Here is a 20318-nt window from a genome sequence, read left to right as displayed (position 1 = left end):
GTTTTTGCAGACAAAAACGTATCTGGTTCTTGTAAAGGGGCAGAAGTCTAATTGGATTCACACCCTCCAGCTCCACTGGGATAAGGAGCATAAAACCTTAGAGCCGGGTAGCAGCATTTTACATCAATTGCATCCAAGAAAGAGACCACTACTGTAAACTTATAAAGACTTACAATAATCCGGTCTCAAATTCATAGAGGCATGTATGAGTTGTTCAAAAATACTTATAGGGCAAGTATGGCTTCACTTTGACACAACAGTCCCAACTGAAAGAAGCTGCTTTTTACAATAGAATGAATCTGTTCCTCAAATTTAAATGAGCTATTGAAAACCTTGCTCATGTTTTTAGCAGAGGGATGAATAAAGACACACTAAGGGGCCAAGAGAGGCAGCACAGTCCCTTAACATAACTAGTTTAGCCCAGTAACATCCAAAGAACACATCACTATACACTTTAAAAACCCCATTTTGTACATTTCTGTTTATACATTTTATTTTATCTTTCTTCAGTCATCCTACGTCACTTTTTGTAAAGACTCATATCAGGCACTTTAAAACCTCATTCTGTTTATACATTTTATTCTATCTCTTATTTTATCTCTTATATATTTGTTTGTTTTTATATTTTTATTTTTATTGTATTGCACCAATCACCACAACAAATTCCTTGTGTGTGTTAACAAACTTGGCAATAAACCCTTTTCTGATTCTGATTCTGGTAAACACATAAACAAATACCCTATTGTTATACGACTGTTATAGCAAGATATCTTTGGGGCGGGCACTGGCATTATTAGAAAGTAGAAAAGTTGTCACAGCAAAGGACAAACAGGTCAGAATTCAAACCTGGGGGCTGCAATGAAGACTTAAGCTAGTTTATGTCCTACACAGCATCCATCCAAGACATGAATGACCTTCATAAAGTTCTCAAATCATAACATGAACTACATTTATGTCCTGTGGCATGTTTCAGTTGTTGGTGATCTGTGTTTCTATTTTGCTGTGGCTGTCAGAAGTGCCTGGTACTTAACGTTGGCGTAGAAGCTGAAATAATAAAACAAACTTCTTCTTTTACTTGTTGCTGATTCTGTCGCTTAGTTTTATAAATGCCTACGTCTTCACATCCGGGTGAATAAATCACATGAAGCTTGCGCTAGTAAGATACAAAATTACCTCACAAAGGGAAATAGATGCAGCATACAGATACAAAAAACTGATTTCCCTACTCTGTCGACGGAGGCGGAGAAACTGTAGGCCACAGCGACATGCAAAGAGAAAGCACAAAAGAAGGAGAGACACTCAGGAAGTTGACAGGGGAAGTTTAGTGGTTTTTTGCGTCATCATTTTATGCTGCTTGTGTGCCGATGCAGAGTGAAGGTAGGAACGCCAGCATTTTCTCTCTAACTTGCTTATTTCATCACAGTTTTACATTCAAGAGTGGACAATAGATAGAGAGGGTTGGGAGGATGAAGGGGTGAACAGTGGCAGGTGGCAGGAAGATGGAGAAGATGGGGGGGGGGGGGTGAGGTTTTTGAACGTGCGCTTGAGTCTGTATGTGCAAGCTCCACTTCCGCTGCAATGAGAGCACGGCTGCAATGGCCGTGACATGAGGGAAGGGAGCTCCAGCAGGGCCTGTAATGAGCACCCCGGCCTGGCGGGAGCTGAGATTGGAGGCTTCGGACGGTCCAGCAGCTCAGGGAGTCAGTACGGTGTGGCAAGAGTGATCATTCAGAGTGCAGGTTCACCGGATCAGAGAAGTTCAGGGGCAAGGGTGTGGCCTTTCATTCGAAAATAAATTGAGTGCATCAGAGGGAAGTGGAGAGCCACATATGCAGTGCTGTTTGATTTATTTTTTTTCGTGGGGTGTGAGGTTGGTTCGCAACTTGAAGTTGCCATTTGCACAAATAGATCTTTTATTTTTGCTGTTACAGGGTGAAAGATAAACTGAAATATTTCCTAAAACTCCAGATTTACGATGCGTGGCGGCTCACAGAGGAAGCAACCTGCACCAAACAGCATGAACTGCAGCAAAGGAAACTGAACCAGACGCAGAACCAGCAGCAGCATCAGGGTCAAATCTGTGAAATGTGCAGCTCATCGTCACGTTAACCAAGTTGGCCAACTCCCCTAGCGCAGGCAGCCGGTGATCCTGACCATCACAGAGTCAGAGCTGGTCTGAATGTGAGGTGGAACCGGCACAGAGGCAGAGATGCGGAGAAATCGAAGAAGAGGAGGCAACAAAGAGAAAGTGTTTGGATGTGATCTGCTGGAGCATCTGGCCACCTCCTGTCAGGAGAGTAAGTAAAGGACCCTCACTCCAAACAACATATCAGGCCAACGTTGCGATGTACTACATGATTTTCTCTCTTCCTGTGATGGTTTTCTGACACAACATCTGGTTAAACCAGGGGCGAAAATCCTGTTTCATAGTTGGGGGGGACAATAAACAGTAACATTTTAGAGAATAAATCCAGGGGGGGACAAGGAATAAAAGTTTTAGCCTTCCTTTAATACAGCATTTTGACATTTCCATCTCTATCTCGCAAACAGGCAGAAGACCTTTCTTAGAGCAATACAAAACAATGGTATTAGGTGGAAGGTGGCAATAATACAGCACATCGGACATAATACACTGCAAAAACCCAAAATCTTAACAAGAATATTTGTCTTATTTCTAGTTAAAATGTCTCATTTTTAGTTAAAAAAAATCTCATTACACTTAAAACAAGACTCATCACTGGAAAAAAAACAACAATTTTCACCTGTTTCAAGTAGATTTTCACTTAAAATAAGTAGAAAAATCTGCCAGTGGAACAAGATTTTTTAGCTTGTAATTAGAAGATAAATCTTGTCCCACTGGCAGATTTTTCTACTTATTTCAAGTGAAAATTTACTTGAAACAGGTGAAAATTGTTGTTTTTTTCCAGTGATGAGTCCTGTTTTAAGTGTAATGTGTGAGATTTTACTGTTTATTATTATTTTCGATTTCGGTTTCGGCCACAAATTTTCATTTTGGTGCATCACTACTAAATACTACTGCATTGTTCCAAAATTATTAATTCTGTCTCAAATTATTCTAGGGGGGGACAGCTTTACTAATGGGGGGGACTTGCCCCCCCTGTCCCCCCCGGGATTTTCGCCCCTGGGTTAAACACAACTACGCACAGATTCAATGAATAACTGTGGGAATGTAACTCATCAAGAGAAAAGGTTTCTACATTTCTGCATTTAAACCCACAAGTACGTGTCATAAAAATGGAACTAGATCTACTTTTTTTTAGATATTCTTAAAACATAAACAATATCCCTCAGCATTTCCTCACATTTGGTTGAGGATAATTTCGTCGGGAAGGATCCTGATTTCTGTTTAGCCAGGTTTTCAGTGGAGTTCCCATCATACAGTCTGCTTTTCCCAAAGAAATGAAACTATAAGTGTCCCCAGTTTCATTTATTTTCTTGCTAAGAAACAACACAGTTTTAACCACATAGTTTTTTATTTTCAAGCACTTTGCAGGGAAGTTAGTCATTTTACATTGTGACCCTTATGAACATACAGTAAATATCATTAATTTTGTCTCAGGAATCTATGTGGTTTATCAATTCCCTTGAAACCATGTCATATGATTTAGAGTTAATTAGACTAATCTTTGAGAAAAGATAGAAATATTGTCAGAAATCAACATGTAAGTTACATGTTTACATTTGTATTTTAATACTTACACTGCAAAAACTCAAATCTTAACTAGAATATTTGTCTTATCTCTAGTTAAAATGTCTCATTTTTAGTAAAAGAAATCTCATTACATTTAAAACAAGACTCGTCACTGGAAAAAACAACAATTTTCACCTGTTTCAACTAGATTTTCACTTATAATAAGTAGAAAAAATCTGCCAGTGGAACAAGATTTTTTTGCTTGTAATGAGAAGATAAATCTTGTCCCACTGGCAGATTTGTCCACTTATTTCAAGTGAAAATTTACTTGAAACAGGTGAAAATTGTCAAATAACAAGTTATTTTTCTGGTAATGACTCTTGTTTTAAGTGTAATGAGATTTTTTGACTAAAAATTAGACATTTTAACTAGAAATAAGACAAATATTCTTGTTAATATTTTGAGTTTTTGCAGTGTATAGGGTGTTTTCAAAATCATATACGCTGCAGTACACAGCATGTACGCTACGTACTAGTATGTTGGTCATTGTTAGTTTGTAGCGATCATGCTGGCCTTGTGGCCGCTGTGACTAGCTTTCACTGCGTTGCCCAGGGCATTGTGGGAACACGGGCCTTCTCGAAACCTCTCTGCAACTAATACATCAGCCCGGTATTTCTCACCATCTGCAGACAGTGCAAATGTTCGCCCATTGCAGACATTATTATGTCAAAATCAGCACTCACCAGTAATAGTAGTAGAGTACTACTATTAGTAGTTAATTAACAGTACTAGTATGCAGTTTATAAAGCATGCTAACTTTGCTAATAGCATGAAATCAAGCTGCTGCCAAGGGTGATGGGAATTATGTCATGTTGAAACTTATATTCCTGAAGTTGTGAACAAGTGCAGAAGAAGGAACCGTTGGGATGAGAAGGACGAGGAATCAAGAAAAGCAGAGGCTGTAACACGAATTCGTCCCCGTGTCCAACCTCACCCTAATTAAGGGCGGACACCAACAGTATCCAGTGTTACTGTACATTAGTGTCACTGAGCAGGCTTTTTATTAAAGCCCACAACGGTACAACCGGATGTTTCGATTTATTGTTAATTGGAGGGTTGGCCAGGAGGAGCCCGCTTCTGTCTACAGAGATGCAATCCTTCTATTCTGAAGTGATCTTTCTTCTTCTTCTTCTTCTTCTTCTTCTTCTTCTTCTTCTTCTTCTTCTTCTTCTTCTTCTTCTTCTTCTTCTTCTTCTTCTTCTTCTTCTTCTTCTTCTTCTTCTTCTTCTTCTTCTTCTTCTTCTTCTTCTTCTTCTTCTTCTTCTTCTTCTTCTTCTTCGAGTAAACTTTGTTAAATAACTAATTCTGGCATATGACAAAGCCGGGGATGGATCTGCCGCCCCTCCTGACCCTCCCTCTCCCTATTTCATGGCGATCCTAACAGTGCAATTCACTCTAAGACGCATGTCATGAGTCCTTCCATCCATGCCGAAGATTTTGTTGCGCAAAATAAAGAAAAAATCTACGATAACTTCATGTAAGTCGGTCCCAATGTCCACAAGTCAACCAAGAATTATAACATCTGCCGAGTGTTGCAAGTAGTGATGTTCAATTCCACTTATTGAGTAAAATTCAAGCTGGTATCAGTGATACCGATACATTATGTAAACACACCTAATGTGCCCGGTACATCTAAAACAATTGGTGTACTTTAGATAGCTTAAGAATACAAGACATCAGAGTCACTTATTTAGCTATTTATTTTAAAGTCAGAAGTATATTGAGGTAGCAGCCTCATTCACAATATAGATGAGCTGTTACAACAACAGAAAAAACAGAGTGTTTGAAGGTTTTTCCATCACTAAAAAAAGATCCTGAGTAAAATAATAAAACCAGTAAAATAAATAAGACAATAATGAACAAAAATACTTTTTTTTTCAACTTTATTTTACATATGTACAGTTTTCAGCACTATTAAGCACTATTAAGAACAACACATTTAAACACACTTATTTTCTCACTCTCATGAACAAAAATAAGAACTACTATAAAAATGAAAAAAAGTAGTTCCTATCATCAGCGAGTCATTTGGACTAAATCTGAATAGTTTAGTTACTTTCCACCGTATTCCTGTTAATGATATACATTACCACATGACTGAAGTATTAAAAGTATCTATATTTTCATTTGAGAATTGATTTCAGAGCATACAGATTCAATTTTCAATTCAATTTTTTCAATTCAATTTTATTTATATAGCTGGACAGATCTGATATCTGGTATCTTTTCCCCCGTATATCTGTGACCTCGTTCTCTTGAGCCCTTCCTTCAGCTTCTGACCATGGCTGAGGGCTTGAACGTAGATCAGTTGGGAAACTAAAGGCTCTGCTCTCCAGTTCAGTTCTTCACTATAACAAACAGATTGGGCCGTATGTCATTCCTCCACTCCCTTATACCTCCGCTCATGAACCAAGACATGATACCTAAACTTCTCCACTCTCGAGACTTCAGATCTTTCCCAAAATAGACGCTTTTCTGATTGAGGACCATGGCACCACCGTCCCCCAGTTACTGCTGGAAGCTCGAAAATCGCACCTCTCCCACAACATCTGCAGAAAAGATGCAAAGATACAGTCCTCGGCTGACCACACTGGGATTTCTAGAGACGCTGCTTAACTGCGTCTAGACATTCTGTCAGTAACAGGCCATGAATTGATCCAGAAACAAAAGCTTAGACCTCGTGGAGTCCGACACCCACTGACTTAGTGCTGAGAGCTCTCTCTCTCTGTGAAACTGAATGAAGTTCAGAGCAATTCAAAAGAAATAATTAGAAATGATATAACTGTAGCTAATGTTTCACTCATTAAAGTAATTTATCATTGAAAAAAATGGATAAATTGACAGCACATGCATATATTGTAATGTTCGCGTATTTGTTTCCCTTTTTTCTGGCATAACTGTTGTGCAGGCCCAATATACTGTGTATGTACTCGATATTTAACAATTAAAGCATATTTTTGTTTCATAAATCATACTTTCGAGGGGATAAATAACTATGTGGCACATACAGAAAAGATATACATAGGACGAGCAATATACTCACGTTCAAAAATTATAAATGAAACGTATTGCTCATATTTCTGATGTTATTATTTAACCATTTTCCACAGTTCCCCTGGTGTTGCGAAGCTGCAGTGAGTTCGTTGAGGAGCATGGCGTCGTGGATGGAATCTACAGATTGTCTGGAGTGTCATCCAACATACAGAAATTACGGTACCGTGTGTTTCAGAGCTTTGTCACCACGTATCTGTAACTTTAACGTTTTAACTGGGATTGTGTGGTGTGTTCGTGTTCGCATTGAACCAGGGGGGACTTCGATAGCGACGCGAGCCCAGATCTGAACAAAGATGTGTATCTTCAGGACATCCACTGTGTCAGCTCTTTGTGTAAAGCTTACTTCAGAGAGCTGCCCAACCCTCTGCTCACGTACCAGCTGTATGACAAGTTTGCTGTAAGTATTCAAGCATCACCAACATTTCAGGCAGTTCCTTCCACAAGCACGATTGTAAATAACAGATTTTAAAATGGGAAATATCTATATCCTCTGTGTTCCTGCAGGAGGCTGTGGCCATCCAGCTGGAGGAGGAGAGACTGGTGAAGATCAGAGATGTGCTGAAAGAACTGCCAACTCTACATCACAGGTACGGCCGTCTGCTGCACACTTCTGATAACAAAAACTACTTCCGTGGCCTGTCTTGAAGCCAGAGATAAACTGTTTTCAGACACAAAACATATCTATATGACAGTTTGCTACAACTTTACAGACCTTTAAATGCCATTAAAATAACACAAGCCAACATTTAGACTCATTAACTTCTGAACCTCTGTCAACTGTCTCTTTATTCTTGGTTCCTCAACCAAAGTCCTCACAAAAGCTGCGTGCCAGGGATCTGGGATGGGGTACGACCCCAGCACAGGCACGCATGGACATATCAGACTTGGAGGAGTTTGTTAAAATGAAAGGGAAAAATGAATGAAATGCAGGGAACAGGGCTGAACAACGGCAAGGAAACGGCAAGGAAACGGCAAGGAAACGGCAAGGAAACGCCAACGAAACGGCAAGGAAACGCCAACGAAACGCCAACGAAACGCCAACGAAACGCCAACGAAACGCCAACGAAACGCCAACGAAACGCCAAGGCAGACCACAGTCATGATGAACAGACGTCCCGGGACAGAGGAAGAGAAAAGACTAGTTATATAGGAACAGGGCTGACGAGAAGCAGGTGTGAACAATCAGAGAAGATCAGGCTAGGTCGAACCACAATTTGAGAAACCAAGGAACAGATTTTTCAAAATAAAATAGGAACTAAATTGCGAAAAGCAATATAGGAATATCACACAAGAACTTTTATCTTGAAAAGAAATAATGATTATATGACTGTGGGGTTTTTCTCTCATATAGATTTCTGTCATCTTAATTAATCTATATGACAGTGAAGGGAAGACACCTGCACTTTTATTCCAGCACTAACCATTTTCCGTTTCATTTCAATATTGTAAAGGTTGTTTTTTTTACATATTTACATTTTACTTAATTTACTCTGCACTTCATCTATATAAGGACCAGCACCTGCGATAAAGCACCTGTAATTGGATGAACAACGAGAATAAAGAATCTTGAATCTTGAATCTTGAAGGTGTGCAGAAAGCTGAAACATGCACAGAAATGTTGCACAAAATGGCCCAAAAATGTTGCGTCATTCATATCCAGTGTCGTGAGAACATGCTCTAGTCTAAAGTCATGTATCATCAGGAGTTCATGTAAGAGAATTACAGCGCTCACATTCATAAGTTAAACTCCAGCTGAATGATAAGGTTTCTTCGTAACAGCTGCATGAGTCAAGACACGTTTTTTTTAATGTATTTATTTATTTTCATCATTGTTGCAGGACTCTGGAGTTTCTGATGCGTCATCTTGTCAAAATGGCCTCATATTCCTCCGAAACGAACATGCACGCCCGGAACCTGGCCATCGTCTGGGCCCCTAATCTGCTCAGGTGTGGCAATATCAGATTCAGTGTGTTTTTATCTGCTGTTTTCCACCTTCTTTCCTCCTGCAGACAACCAATCACTAAACCATTCTATTGATCTGCGTATTAAGGTCCAAGGACATTGAGGCTTCTGGATTCAACGGGACGGCAGCCTTCATGGAGGTCAGGGTCCAGTCCATCGTGGTCGAGTTCATTCTCACCCACGTTCCTCAGCTGTTTCCTGAAGACGGTCAGAACACACACACACACACACACACACACACACACACACACACACACACACACACACACACACACACACACACACACACACACACATACTTTTTTTTCACAATATGTTTTTTGTCGTTTTTTAGTTTTTCAAACATATAACATTTACGCTTACTGTACATAGACACACATACACTTAGCTTGCACCATTTTCAATTGAAATATAAATAATTATATTGAATTAACCAATCAGGGTGGAAAAATAAATAAATAAATTAAACAAAAATATATAAATAAAAAATAAATCAATAAAAAGATGATATTTTCCACAATATTTACAAGTTATTTTCAGGTTAATCTTGCACTTTCATCTTTCATAATGTTCATATATGGTTCCCAGAGTTCAATAAAGTCCTTTCATTTTCCCATAGCAATGTACGTTAGTCTTTCCAGTCCAATACAGCCAGAAAGCTCCTTATCCACATTCTCAATGTAAGAGCATCCATACTCTTCCAAAATAGTGCAAGAGCTCTCCTGGCCTGAAGAAGTCCAAAGTCCAGAACTGTATATTGCTTTGACGTTTATACGTTTTTGGGTATATTCCAAGCACACACAGTTTTGCATTTAGGGGGACTTTAGCATTAAACATCTCTGACAAAAACAATTTATAACATCCCTCCAGAAGTTTTGGAAGATTTCCCATAAGCAGTGAAAAAATGTTCCCTTCTCATTCAAACATTTTTTACAGTCATCTGGAACACACACACACACACACACACACACACACACACACACACACACACACACACACACACACACACACACACACACACACACACACACACACACGCTAACATCTCCATCACCTGTCTCCTCTCCTCCTCAGGTGTGTCGAGTGAGAGAAGGAAGTCGCTCCCCTCCCCATCACTGACGCCCAATCAGGACATGCTGTTTCAGCAGAAGTCCCCTCAGCCCAACTTTGGCAACATCAGTCCGGGAGACGGCCCCCTCCCCATCAGACCCTACCATGCTATCATCGAAGGCACAGACAAGTGAGCGGTTCAGTGCTCTCGTTTGTTTGTGACATTTACAAAGGCTGAACTCATGTCAGGTCAAATGCGAGTGGGACTGTATTGGACATGTTTCAACCTGCTTTGCAGGGTTGGCGGTACACGCTGACGTTAGTCTACGTTATCCCCTTAGCAGAAGTGTCAGCTTTGTGCAGCATTCAAAGTGATGTACAAATGTCTTTCTCAACTCAGGAGAAAAGGGTCCCTCAAAGGCAGGAAGTGGATGTCCATCTTCAACATTGGGGGGCGATTCCAAGACCCACGACGGAGGCACAAACACTCAGCCAAGGGTAAGAGACCCACTCACGGCAGTGATTTACTCTGAACACTTTTTATAACTGATAAGAAGTGAATAAGCCTTTGAGATGAAGTGAAACAGATCCACCTGGCCTTCAGCATGTAAGGATTACTGTGACATGCCTGGCTGACTAACGTCAACATCCTAGATACACCTGGGAGGGAACAGAGTTGATCAGTTTCTTTATAGTTGTTTTGATTTCATTTAAGGATGCTTTTCATTTAGAAAGTCCATCAATATGACATACAGTGGAGCAAAAAAGTATTTAGTCAGCCACCAATTGTGCAAGTTCTCCCACTTAAAAGGATGAGAGAGGCCTGTTTTCACCACAGGTACACTTCAATTATGAGAGACAGAATGGGGGGAAAGAATCCAGGAAATCACATTGTAGGATTTTTACTGAATGAATTGGTAAATTCCTCGGTAAAATAAGTATTTGGTGTATTGAGATGAACGTTTGTTAAACTTAAACTTAAACTTTATTTATTTGTATAGCACCAACTCATGCAGTGTAAGTGCAACTCATGGTGCTTTACATACAGAGATAAAATAACAATCAAAAGTACAATTTAAAACATCCCATACGACCCCACCCCCCACCCCCCACGCATACACATACCCTCACTCACACTCATACACATGTGCATACACTCACACGCCCACACACACACACACACACACACACACACACACACACACACACACACACACACACACACACACACACACACACACACACACACACACACACACACACACACACACACACACACACACACACACACACAATAAGTGGACTGGTGACATGGCTTAGCACTAACGATCCAGGTGAGGAAAACACTACCTATGGGTGGCCGTCCACACTGAGAAGCTCCACCGGCCATGACCACAAGGAGCATCGCCACAGAGACCCCCCCAACCCGGACAGACCAGGACAGACCCCACACAGAAGGTGGAGTCCCACCCCCAGCTACCCAGGCCTGAGGGACCCCCATGACGACACCCCCATGGGCGGAGCAGACACACCTCCCAGTGTGGACGACCCCCCTGAGGAAACACTGGAGCTAAAAACTAAAAGATTAAAAGAAAGTAAAAAAAATGCCTAAAAAGTGTAAGATTTTAGAAAAATCTATACAAAACTTAAGATGAATAATAAATAACATAAAATACAAAGTCACTAAAATGGATTAAAGGTTTAAAGATAATAAAAAAAAATAAAATAAAAAAAAAAAAGTAAATACAATAAATAGCTGAAAAGACTAGGTAAATGAGATCAGATAAAAGCCAAGCTAAAAAGGTGTGTCTTGAGCCTCCTTTTAAAAGTATCAACGTTCTCTGCAGTCCTGAGGTTCTCTGGCAGGCTGTTCCATAAATAAGGGCCATAATGGCTGAATGCAGCCTCACCGTGGGTTTTTGTCCCGGTTCGGGGAATGGTTAAAAGGCCGGTGCCAGAGGACCTCAGGGTCCGTGAGGGTTGATACGGTAAAAGCAGATCAGATAAATAAGATGGCCCAAGACCGTTAAGACATTTAAAAACCAGTAAAAGAACCTTAAAATCAATCCTGAAGCGGACGGGGAGCCAATGCAGCGATTTTAAAACAGGTGTAATGTGCTCCCGCCCTCTGGTTTGTTATTGACCAAATACTTATTTTCCACTATAATTTGCTAATAAACTCTCTAAAAATCAGACAATGTGATTTTCTGCATTTTTATTTTTCATTTTGTCTCTCATAGTTGAGATATACCTCTGATGAAAATTACAGGCCTTTCTCATCTTTTTAAGGGGGAGAACTTGCACAACTGGTGTCTGAATAGAATAGAATAGAATACTTTTATCGTCATTATACATGGGTACAGTGAGATTAAAAGCAGCATCACCTCTCCAGTGCAAGACAGTGCAAACAGATAAGAAATATAAATAATATAAAAATCTAAAAAGGTTAAGGTGCATTTTGAATAGTGAAATCAAGAGCTGAGATCCTATCTACAGTACAGATAATAACATATTATCTGACTAAATACTTTTTTGCCTTTTTTTTGTATGTGTGCAGAGAAAGATAGGCCGGCTTTGAGACCTGCAAGAAGCATGGACAACCTCCGCACGCCGTATCCAAACGAAGGAACCGTCCTCTCAGGTAACATGTCTTTTTTATAACATACTCATCACTATTTCCGTTATGTATAGAAATGTAAATATTAATTTAAAGGATATGCAATTTTTAGTTGTGATGAGAATTTGTTTGCATCACAAAGCAGAACATAACAACTAAACAGTATCCAACGGTTTCTTTCACAGTTGCTGGGCATTCTGCCCTCCGTCCTCCATCCAGTGACGCATCCCCTGCCGTCAACACCTCCTCTCAGTCTGGCCCAGACATGACGATATCTGCCGGTGGGATAGGTGGTAGTGAATATGCTGTGACCTACCGTAGGGGGACGGGCTTAGTAAGTGGGGGTGCAGGGACCCAGGGCACCTACACAGCTCTGGACCCGGATAGTTTAGGGATGGCAGGTAGTGAGGGCGTCCAATCCAGATCCCCGGGACTTTCCAGCAAAGCTGGTCGCAGAGCAGCCATGCACATCACCGGACCTACCATGGTCCGCGTGCCCCTTCACATCACCTCTAACCTGGCATTAGGGGTCCTGCAGGGAGGGGGGAGCGACAGGCTCATCCACCGGGGAAGAGATAAGGATCGAGGGGACAAGGTGGAAGGTATGGAGGTAGCGGAGAAGGTGGAGAAGAAGGAACAAAGAGAGATTGAGAGAAAGGTGAAAGAGGACAGGAAGGCTGAGGAAGAGAAGAAGAATCAAAGGGAACAAGGAGATGTGAAACTAGATGGAAATAAAGAAGAAGTAGTTGGGGAGAAAAAGAGAAAAGGAACAGAAAAAGAGGGAGAGGAAGAGATGAGAGGAGAACCAAAGCAAGAACCAGTGATGGGAGGCCAAGGCGTGCCCAGAGAGCAACGAGTCAAAAGCCACAACTCCAAGGAAGACGACAATAAAGATGCTCCAGGAGTTGATCAAGTAGTTGATGACATCAACGATTACATAGGTAAAGTAACATTTTGTATTTCTGGTGACTCACTGATTTGTCTTTGGCAACATAAGCAAGCTTATTTATTTTTTGAGGGTTAGTAACACGCCTTGAAATGCACTAAATGGCTTAAAAAACAAACACATACACAGATATACACAGATATGTATATATATATATATATATATATATATATATATATATATATATATATATATATATATATATATATATATATATATATACAGTACAGACCAAAAGTTTGGGGCACACTTCCTCATTTCTTTGAATTGATAGGTGTGTCCAAACTTGAGGATCAAGCTGTTACTAGAAGGAGGGAGAAGTCTGTGAAGACATATTGAGGAATAAAAAACGTATGCAAGAAGACTCATCTCAGAAAGTAAAGAAGGACAGCAGGAGTAAGAGAAATACATGATGCAGACAAATGAAAAAGGAAAAAAAAAGGGATTCCTGAATGTGGGACAAAAAGAAATGAGAGTAGAGCTCAACGTACAGGGAATCAATCTGATTAGATTTTAGATTTTAGATGGTAAAATGAAGCCTGTATGGAAAAGAGAACCTGACCTACAATGAAACACGGTGGTGTTGACATCATGGTTTTGAGCTGATTTCACATAGATCAAAAAAATTATGAAATCACATGTGTTTTTTTGTTGTTGTTCTTTTTTCTATTATAAGGCATTAGAGAAAAATGTGTTATTTATTGAAAACATTAATAAGAGGTGAATAACTATGAAAACGGGGTCTAAGCTGAACATTTCTACACGTTAAAGTTCACATCAAACACAACACGCTTAAGTAAAGAATGAACCCAAATAATTTATTTTTATTTTTTATTTAGCCTTTATTTATCCAGGAAATGTCCCACTGAGATAATCTTCTTCCAGGACAGCCCACATATGTTTCATATATAAGACAATAAAACATACATATACGATGAAAACATAAAAAACATAAAATCAACAGTAAAGGACAATCTTAAATGAACATTGATTTAAAAACAGCTACAATTTTCCTGAAGGGCTGATTTTAAAATACCTTTAAACACATTTACAGAAGAGGGGGCCTGTAGGTTGATTTTATCTTGCAACTCATCCCATAATGAAGGGGCATAAAAGCCCCCCATTTGCTGCTCGTCTCGTGCTATAGGTGTTTGTAAAAAAAGACGAAAGTCTGGAGATGTAAAATGGCAATTTACCAATTAATGCTTTAAAAGTAAATGACATGTCCTTTTCTCCTCTGGTGGAGGGAAGGCCATCCTAGCGATCAATATAAGGTGTAGTGATGTGTGCGTGAGCCTTCACTTGTTACAAAACGGATTGCTGCATGATAACTAATATAGTTATCACGATAATCAATGCAGAATGCCAATGACGGTGTCTCTTGTACAGTTTATTTTTCTATATTTATTTAAAAATTCATACATGAAAAATCTTTTTTTCTCACTTTTCTTCTCTTTAAAAAAATAATAATGAAAAAAATAAATAAATAAATGAAACATGTTTACTGTGTTTTGGTAACTTTTGTTAGTGCAACATTGGGCACCAATAATTCTGACCGGGACTCAACTTCATCCACAGACATGGAAGGGAACGAGCAGGAAGCTGGACAGCCAGCGGAGGTGACTCAGCATGAAAGAGACGGCGTGTTTGATGCCTCTGACATCCTCAACTCCACTGAGACGGAGCCGGATGACCCCGAGCTGTCCGGTTATGTTCAAGAAAGCTTGGAATTTCTGGACCACATACTCAGCATGCCTTATCAGGTGGGTCATTTGCCTGAAGAGGTGAGGTTTAACCGTGGCAGTTTAGTCTGAGATGAATGCGTAGGATTGAGTATCAACTGGGATCATTTTCTGATTGCTGTAGAACTTTCTGTCACATTTTACCTCTCAGGTGAACGAGTTCTCCGTTGAACCTCCCGGACACTCAGATGATGAGTATGAAATCATGGAGCAAGCCCAGTGCTCCCAGCATCCTGCAGCCGTGGAAACCCAGAGTCCGACAGAGTTAAGTCCGCACAGACCGCTCAGCCTGGACCTGCACAGTCGACACACTAAATCCCTCAGCCTGCCCTACATGACCTCCCCCATCCACGCACCGGAGGACTCCTGCTCTGAGGACTCCTGCTCTGAGGACGAAGCTCTGCCGGACGATGGTTATCCTAATGATTACAGCAGTGAAGAAGACGACGAGAGCATGTTCATGCAAAGCCTTCCAGCAGATTTCATTCTTAACACCTTGCCTGGGATTGAACTAGACACCGAAAGCCAGGACCAGTCTCAGCCTGAGCATGTGCAAGGTTTACAGAGCTCTGAGGAAAAACACTGTCAGTCACTGAACCTTGAACTTCCTGCTTGTAAAGAAACATCAGGAAAGCAGGAGCAGGTACATGAGGAATGTGGAGATGAGGAAGATGGACTGGAAGAGATGGGCGTTGTACAAAAGAAGGAGGACCAAGTTCAACATGGACAAGACCAACTGAAAGATGAAATGCAAAGGTGAAAAACGTTATTCATATTAACTTGATTTAAATGAAGTATTTATAATAGAATACACCTTTAAAGCAAATGTACCTATTTTTTAATAGTAGCTTTAGGTCAGAGAACTTTGTATAATTGTAAAATTTAATTAGCGGCACACAACCTTTTGAAATGCTCATCAAGTTTCTACTGGGGGAAGTTTAAATCAGTTACCAAGGGAGGGTTTTTAAGGGTGCACCCCCCCCACTTTTCATCCAGAGAGAGCAGGGACAGACTCCAGTATAGATGATGGAGGAATGACAGGATGGACTGATGGATGTTTGTTATGATCCAGAAAAATCTCTGTTCAGAAAGTTAAAAAACATTTGGGGTTATTATTGTTGAACACATCTCATTGTTCCTATGGCATTTAATTTTAGCCACGCTGGCATAGTTAATCGACCTTTGCAGTGGGTTAGGGTTAGTTAGTTAGTTTGAGTTGTTTGATTTTGCTTATATACTAAATTAGTTCAATAACCCCATTTTCAAAGTAGAAAACGGTCAATTATTTGGCTTGAGTCTGCTCCATGCTCACATACGTTTGCAAGGCTGCTTGTATTTGACTTTTACACCTTGAATGCTAAATGGTTCTCTGCAAAACCACCTACCTAGTGTTGAACTGGAGCGTAGCTTTTGGTAGCTGCTAAAAACACAAAAAAATACAAAAAAATTGATTTATGTTAGAGTCCTGCAGTTTTATGAAAAAGCACATTTTAATCTATAGGATCTTTGGACTGAAACACAGCTGTGAACATTAATTCAAAGTGAGTAAACTGTCTTTTTTGAAAATGTTAAGAACTACATGGATTTATATTGAGACAGTACAAATTCAAAATGTAAACCTTGATCTTAAGAGAGGTCCAGTTGGGCTGTGACCATCAGCTGTGACGCCACCAGTAACTGTTTAATGACACCAAGAAGATGTTTAAGGGACAACTATGCAGTCATTTAAACAATATTTGGATTTGGATGAATGTTATGTTTGGTGATAAATTCGATGCACGCACTGATACTAGTGAGAAAAAAATTGCCTGAAAAACAAAAAAGTTAATTTATAAAGTGATTCAAAGCAAACAAGAAAAAAATATATTTAAAAAAGATTAAAAAAAAAAAAAAAGTTTTTACTTGACATAAATCCCTCCATATACAACAAACATGTTCTGTAAGTTGATACAACTGCACTCTCCATCCTCTTACGCCTTGAAAGGTTTTGTTGGATCCCTGATGCATGTATTTTTTTCATGCTTTCCAACAATCTGTCTTAACATCATCTTATCTATCATTGCAGTGGAGAAACAGAGGAAGGTCTGAGTATCACTGAACAAGGTCAAAGTGAAAAATCTCCGACTTTAGAGACACCAACCACTCCCGTTGTTGAGGTTCAACAACTGAGCAGTGAGGACAGCAATGAATCAAACCCTGCGTCTGAAACGGAGGCCGGGGATGTGGAGGAAGAGGCTGAAATTTCTCCCAGTGATTGTCCACCTCAGGGAACTCTTTATGCCATGCAGAAAGAGACTTTCACAGAATTCACTGACGCTCCTGTAAAGCTAGAAACACATGCCAGTGGCTGTGTTGAAGAGCTGGCAACAGAGAGCGAAAACACGTGTCAAAAATCTGTCCCGGAGACCAAAAACAGTCATGAAAACATGTGTGAAGAAGACAGAGAGGAAGTCGTTAAAGGATCAGCAGATGAAAAGTATCAAGAGGAGAGTAGAGCAATCTGTGGGGAAAATCCTGACATCTGGAATGAGCTTGAGGATGTCATATGTGAAGTGATAGAGGATGAGGAAAATGAACAGTGTGAGAGGGTTGTTGCTGGTTCCCAGGCAGATGTGGTAAAAGATGGCGCGGGGGAAGAGGAGACAGCAGATTCCTCAGCAGAGAAAGTGGTTGAAGCTGGTGATGTTGAGACAAACAAGACAGAGTTTAGAGAAGAGGAAGAGGGGGCATCTTTGGAGGCCATTGAAGTAAAACTTCGAGAGTCGGAGGAATATGAGACTGACTCCCCGATGGGAGGTGAATTAGAAAGCACATGCCAGGAGAAATGTGCCTTCAGTGAAGAAACACAGCATCACGAGAGAGCAGAAGTGGTTACAGAAGCAGCAGAAAAAGAGAAGAATGAGAACGAGAGAGCAGATGAGGGAATCAGAGCGCAGCCAAGTGGAGATAAACAGCTGACGGCAAACAGATCTGAGATGAAGGAAGTGAGCGTGTGCAAAAAGTTGGAGGACCGCAACAGCACTTCAGAAGGAATTGGGAGAAAGCTGATCGTCTCCAAACAACCGAAAGTTTACCAGGTCAAAGCGGTGCCCGTGGTGCCGCCGAAGCCGCAGCACTGCAAAGCCGCCGCCCGGCACCTCCGGCAGCGACAGCAGAGGGAGTGCAGGGAGGCAGAGTCAGGGAAAGACAACCTGCAGAGCGTCCCGGCGGAGCAGGACAAAGTTGGTGCCGGCGAGCAGGCGGAAGACGGGGAGGACCGGAGCGCCCAGAGAAAGGAGAGGCCGACACCCCTGAAGGAGAGGGAGAGGAGGAGGGAGGGGGCCGAAGGGGCCGTGGCCACGAGGGACAGCAGCAGAAACAGTCCCCTCAGCATGTGCTTCGATGAGGCAGTTGCCATGGCAACCATGAGGCGGGAAAAGGAGCGGGCCCGGGAAGGGGAGGCAGATGCAGAGGGCCTGAGGAAGTGAAGTACAGGGAGGAGGCGTTTTATGTCCGTATAGCGTCGGGATTAAAAACCAGCAGGGCAGACTTTTCTTTTTTCTTTTGTACATGTCGCATAAAAGTGGTAATTTCCTTTGTAAACCGAAGATTGTTTTTCATTCAAGATCACATCAGTAATTTCAGTCAAATTCTGCAGGATCTGAGTTGCTGTCGGGCACAAACTCGATCTGCAGAGATGTGAATCTTAAACTTGTTTTTTAAAAGTACTTGAGATCAATATATTAAACCCCTGGAGTGCCAAGATGCCACACAGGAGAGTTAAAAGATTAAGGGCTAATCATTGTGCATATGAAGTTAAATGGAATAGAAACTGTAATGTTGTAAAAACTATAGTGTAGTTCGACCGAAGTGACCAAATATGGTCACTTGACCTCTAAAGGCTTAAAGGTGAACTGCTGCTCCAACATGACAATCCATATGAGTAAACTATATTTTCACTGAGGTACAGTATATACAGTTTGTTCCTTTTACAGTCTTGTTTTGTGAAACAAAACAGCATGCTTTTTTAACAAACCATCTCGGACCTAAAAATCTAAGAAATGGCCTTAAATTTGACCCCATCACTTCCACACTGATTGCACTGGTTAGTCCCCATCTGATCACTGAACATCTTTTGATCATACATAAAGTATATGTACATAAACAATACATCTAGTAAGAAAAGGCCTGATTGTGGTCTGAGGCCGATGATAAAATATATAATAAATGAATTTAAAGTCTGTACTATTGACAGTATTTTTGCCGAATGTGAATAAAAATATGTTTTCAAACAGTAATAAGTCTTTTATTTTTATTACAATGCTTTTTTAAAACCTAAATGTTTATCTATTCATTGCTTTATGGAAGATTACTGAAATAACTGATCAGTGAGAGATTCAAATTTCCTATATTGTTTTATACCTACTACATGCTATTTGTGGTCTTAAAGGGGCAGAAGGGGCAGATTTTCCAGTGGCCCTCAGACGTACATAAAATCACTTTAAGAAAACCATTTTTTTTCTCAGGCACCAGGTCAAAATAGTAACCATCATTATTTGGACCATTTTTCATGTATAATGTAAAAAGACAAAACAAATTGGCAGTGGATGGCAGCTAATGTCGAATCACAGAAATACTATGCTTTGAAAAACATGCATGTTTTGAATTTAATGTCTGAAGTAAGTTTCAAATAAAATGTTTTAAAAAGTAGGGAGAGAGAAACCTTTTTAATCATACAAAAAATACCTTTATTATTAAAAAAAAACAATTGTTTTACAGATATTACAAAAGCATGGCTCCATAGTCTAAAAGTCCAGGTCTACCGGATTATTAGAAGACAGTTACAAAGGATACTACAAAGTGCTGGGCAGCTGAAATCCCATATCGAGCAGGAATGCATCTAATAAGCATCTACCTCAGTAGATCAAACTGTTTAGCATGAACAGACTGTGAAGGAGAACTTTCAGTACATGCAGGGTGCATGTTTACCTCTAATTTTACAGGCACAGTTGAGCAATCATTTGCCACTTCCTTTGTTGCAGCCAATGAAGGACTGAATGAACATTCAGAGTTTCTGCATGAAGAAAATTGCTCGGCATGAAAGGGGAAGGTCTGTATGGGCTGCTGAATTAAAGCAGAGCTTTTCTCCACCACGCTACAGGCAGGAGAAGGCCAGACCGAGTCTTCGTGCTCTCCTGCATCAGACCCAACAGCTGCGGTGGCTGTGTTGGCTGTTGTTTCAGAGGCAGGAAGTTC

The 20318-nt window shown here is 40.5% G+C and overlaps 1 protein-coding gene across 2 annotated transcripts; it reads left to right on the top strand.

Moving 5' to 3' along the window:
* Nucleotides 1-1321: 1321 nt before the first annotated feature.
* si:dkeyp-68b7.12 (rho GTPase-activating protein 30) lies at nucleotides 1322-19350 on the top strand. 2 transcript variants are annotated; one of them, XM_061731898.1, is made up of 14 exons: nucleotides 1322-1377; nucleotides 1969-2297; nucleotides 6823-6925; nucleotides 7019-7163; nucleotides 7271-7353; nucleotides 8605-8712; nucleotides 8817-8935; nucleotides 9803-9968; nucleotides 10179-10276; nucleotides 12336-12419; nucleotides 12581-13336; nucleotides 14920-15104; nucleotides 15235-15839; nucleotides 17149-19350. In XM_061731898.1, the coding sequence occupies exons 2-14, from the start codon at nucleotides 2210-2212 to the stop codon at nucleotides 18548-18550; spliced, it is 3942 nt and encodes a 1313-aa protein (XP_061587882.1). In that variant the 5' UTR covers nucleotides 1322-1377; nucleotides 1969-2209; the 3' UTR covers nucleotides 18551-19350. The 2 variants fall into 2 exon arrangements, with proteins under 2 accessions (XP_061587882.1, XP_061587881.1); XM_061731897.1 differs by lacking the exon at nucleotides 1322-1377 and adding an exon at nucleotides 1647-1870.
* The last annotated feature ends 968 nt before the right edge of the window (nucleotides 19351-20318 follow it).

Source organism: Cololabis saira, chromosome 10 (assembly GCF_033807715.1).
Source record: "Cololabis saira isolate AMF1-May2022 chromosome 10, fColSai1.1, whole genome shotgun sequence".
In the NCBI taxonomy this organism is placed as follows: Eukaryota; Metazoa; Chordata; class Actinopteri; order Beloniformes; family Belonidae; genus Cololabis; species Cololabis saira.
Note: the sequence above shows the minus strand (reverse complement) of the source record. Positions and strands in the feature narration are given on the sequence as shown.